Source organism: Tupaia chinensis, unplaced genomic scaffold (genome assembly GCF_000334495.1).
Source record: "Tupaia chinensis unplaced genomic scaffold, TupChi_1.0 Scaffold146085_1, whole genome shotgun sequence".
NCBI lineage: Eukaryota > Metazoa > Chordata > Mammalia > Scandentia > Tupaiidae > Tupaia > Tupaia belangeri.
The window spans coordinates 1-2,022 of NW_006205941.1; the positions used below are offsets into that span (position 1 = coordinate 1).

The 2,022-nt window shown below is 45.2% G+C and overlaps 1 protein-coding gene across 1 annotated transcript in view; it reads right to left on the reverse strand.

Annotated features, from left to right (window-relative positions):
* Positions 1–559: 559 nt before the first annotated feature.
* The window catches only part of LOC102486331 (keratin, type II cytoskeletal 6A-like), a 7,152-nt gene continuing 5,689 nt past the window's right edge, over positions 560–2,022 (reverse strand). The window contains 3 exon segments of the mRNA XM_014584242.2: positions 560–792; positions 899–933; positions 1,292–1,502. Of these exon segments, the coding sequence (XP_014439728.1) occupies positions 560–792; positions 899–933; positions 1,292–1,502 (479 nt within the window).

Consider the following 2,022-nt stretch of genomic DNA (forward strand, 5'->3'; position numbering starts at 1 on the left):
GCTTTGGTCAAGTGGAAACCTTAAGAACAATTAATGGAAATAACATTAAACAGTACATTATATTATAAATTTTGTTTAATTGGCAATTATAAGACAACAAAGAACAGAGGGAGCATCCCAGGAACACAACTCTATACATCATATATGAGTCACTTGTGCTTTCATAGCAATAGCAAGATAGAAAATCGACACTTGGGAGAAGGGGAAACCTGAGACTAAAAGTCAAAGGGAAGTTGTCATGTTCTATGGAACAGGACCCAGGCAGTATTTTCTACAGCAAAAAGGAGCAGAGATAATTTTCTTGCAGTGTTCAGCCTCACAGATAGAACTTAGGAGGCAAGAGCTTGAAAGCTTAGCAGAAAAACTAGGCACCAGTTGTGATTAAATTAGGATATAAAACAGAGGTAACTCCTCTGATGGTGATCATGGTACTCAGGTGGAGCAGACACAGATGGAGAGAAGCGAAGGCATCAGCACCCTCAGCTCTATCTGATAGCAGAAGAGAATGAGCCCAAGAGAAGGCGAGCAGCCCGTGAGACCATGAGTGAGTGGAAGCACTTCAGTGGTTGTAGCTCTTCCAGCTGGAGGAGGAGGTGGTGTACTTGATGGAGGAACTGCCGCCCCCAATGGGGCTGAGGCCACCTCCCAGGCCTCTGCCGCTGCCGGAACTGAAGCCTCCTCCCAGGCTGTGCCCACTGCTGTAGGAGTAGCCGCTGCCTCCACCCAGGCCTGAGCAACCGCCGACACTGCTGGCATTGCCATAACCACTGGAGACGGAGGACTGCACTATGGCTGCAGTGGGAGGAGACAAGGACAAGACACAGTGAGCTCATTCTGCCAGGCTGAGCCCCGTCAGAAGAGTGCAAGCACAAGAGAGGGAGGCAAGCAAGGTACTTACAGATGTTGACTTGGCCAACGCCTTCACCATTTAGCCTAGGAGGAGAGGAAACAGGGAGGATGAGACCTCAGAGAGCCATGGCCTGGATCAGTGTGGAAGACTCAATGTGGGAAATAGTCAAAGGGAATTGTTCTTTTATTTGTTTCTAGGAATAGCAAGTATGGCCATGACTGGAGACCTGACGTTGTCCTTAGACCCAGACATCTTCAAGGTGAAAGATGCTTGAGCAGGTCATGAGTTACCCACACTCAATGTGGGAAATAGTCAAAGGGAATTGTTCTTTTATTTGTTTCTAGGAATAGCAAGTATGGCCATGACTGGAGACCTGACGTTGTCCTTAGACCCAGACATCTTCAAGGTGAAAGATGCTTGAGCAGGTCATGAGTTACCCACCTGCACTCCTCGCCTTCAAGCAGCTTGCGGTAGGTGGCGATCTCCACGTCGAGGGCCAGCTTGACGTTCATCAGCTCCTGGTACTCCTTCAGCAGGCGGGCCATGTCCTGCTTGGCCTTCTGCAGGGCATCCTCCAGCCCTTCCAGCTTATTCCTGGCATCCTTGATGGCCATCTCTCCACGCTGCTCAGCATCAGCAATGGCTGAACTGACTCAAGGTTGGTGCACTGGAAGGGGAAGAAAGCAAATAGAATGAATTTAAAATCTGGCCTTTCATAGGAGACTAAACCTAATTCTTCTTTCCCACTAAGGAAGAGTCAAGGAGCCCAGAGTAATGGTGATGGAACTCTGACTCTTCCTGTCCAGTCTTTTTATTGTCTTCAATTTTTTTAGATCCAGAACCATTCAACAAAAACCTATGGCCCTTTGTTTTAACTATACTGGGTGGTAATTGATGGATGAAAGTTCAGAGGACACAAGACCAGGGACATTAGAAGATTTTTTTTTTTTTGCATTTGTCAATAAATTCTTTTTTAAAAATTAATTTCTTTTTATTGTCATCATAATCTTCTTTATATTACACTGGATTACATATAACTGTACAGTGTATTACATTGCTTTTTCAAAAGGGAATGCCATGCATGTCAGTCAATACAGAGACACTAATCTCCCCACTTCATCACTCAATATATTTTCTATGTTTTTCCCAATCATTATTATTATTATTCTAAT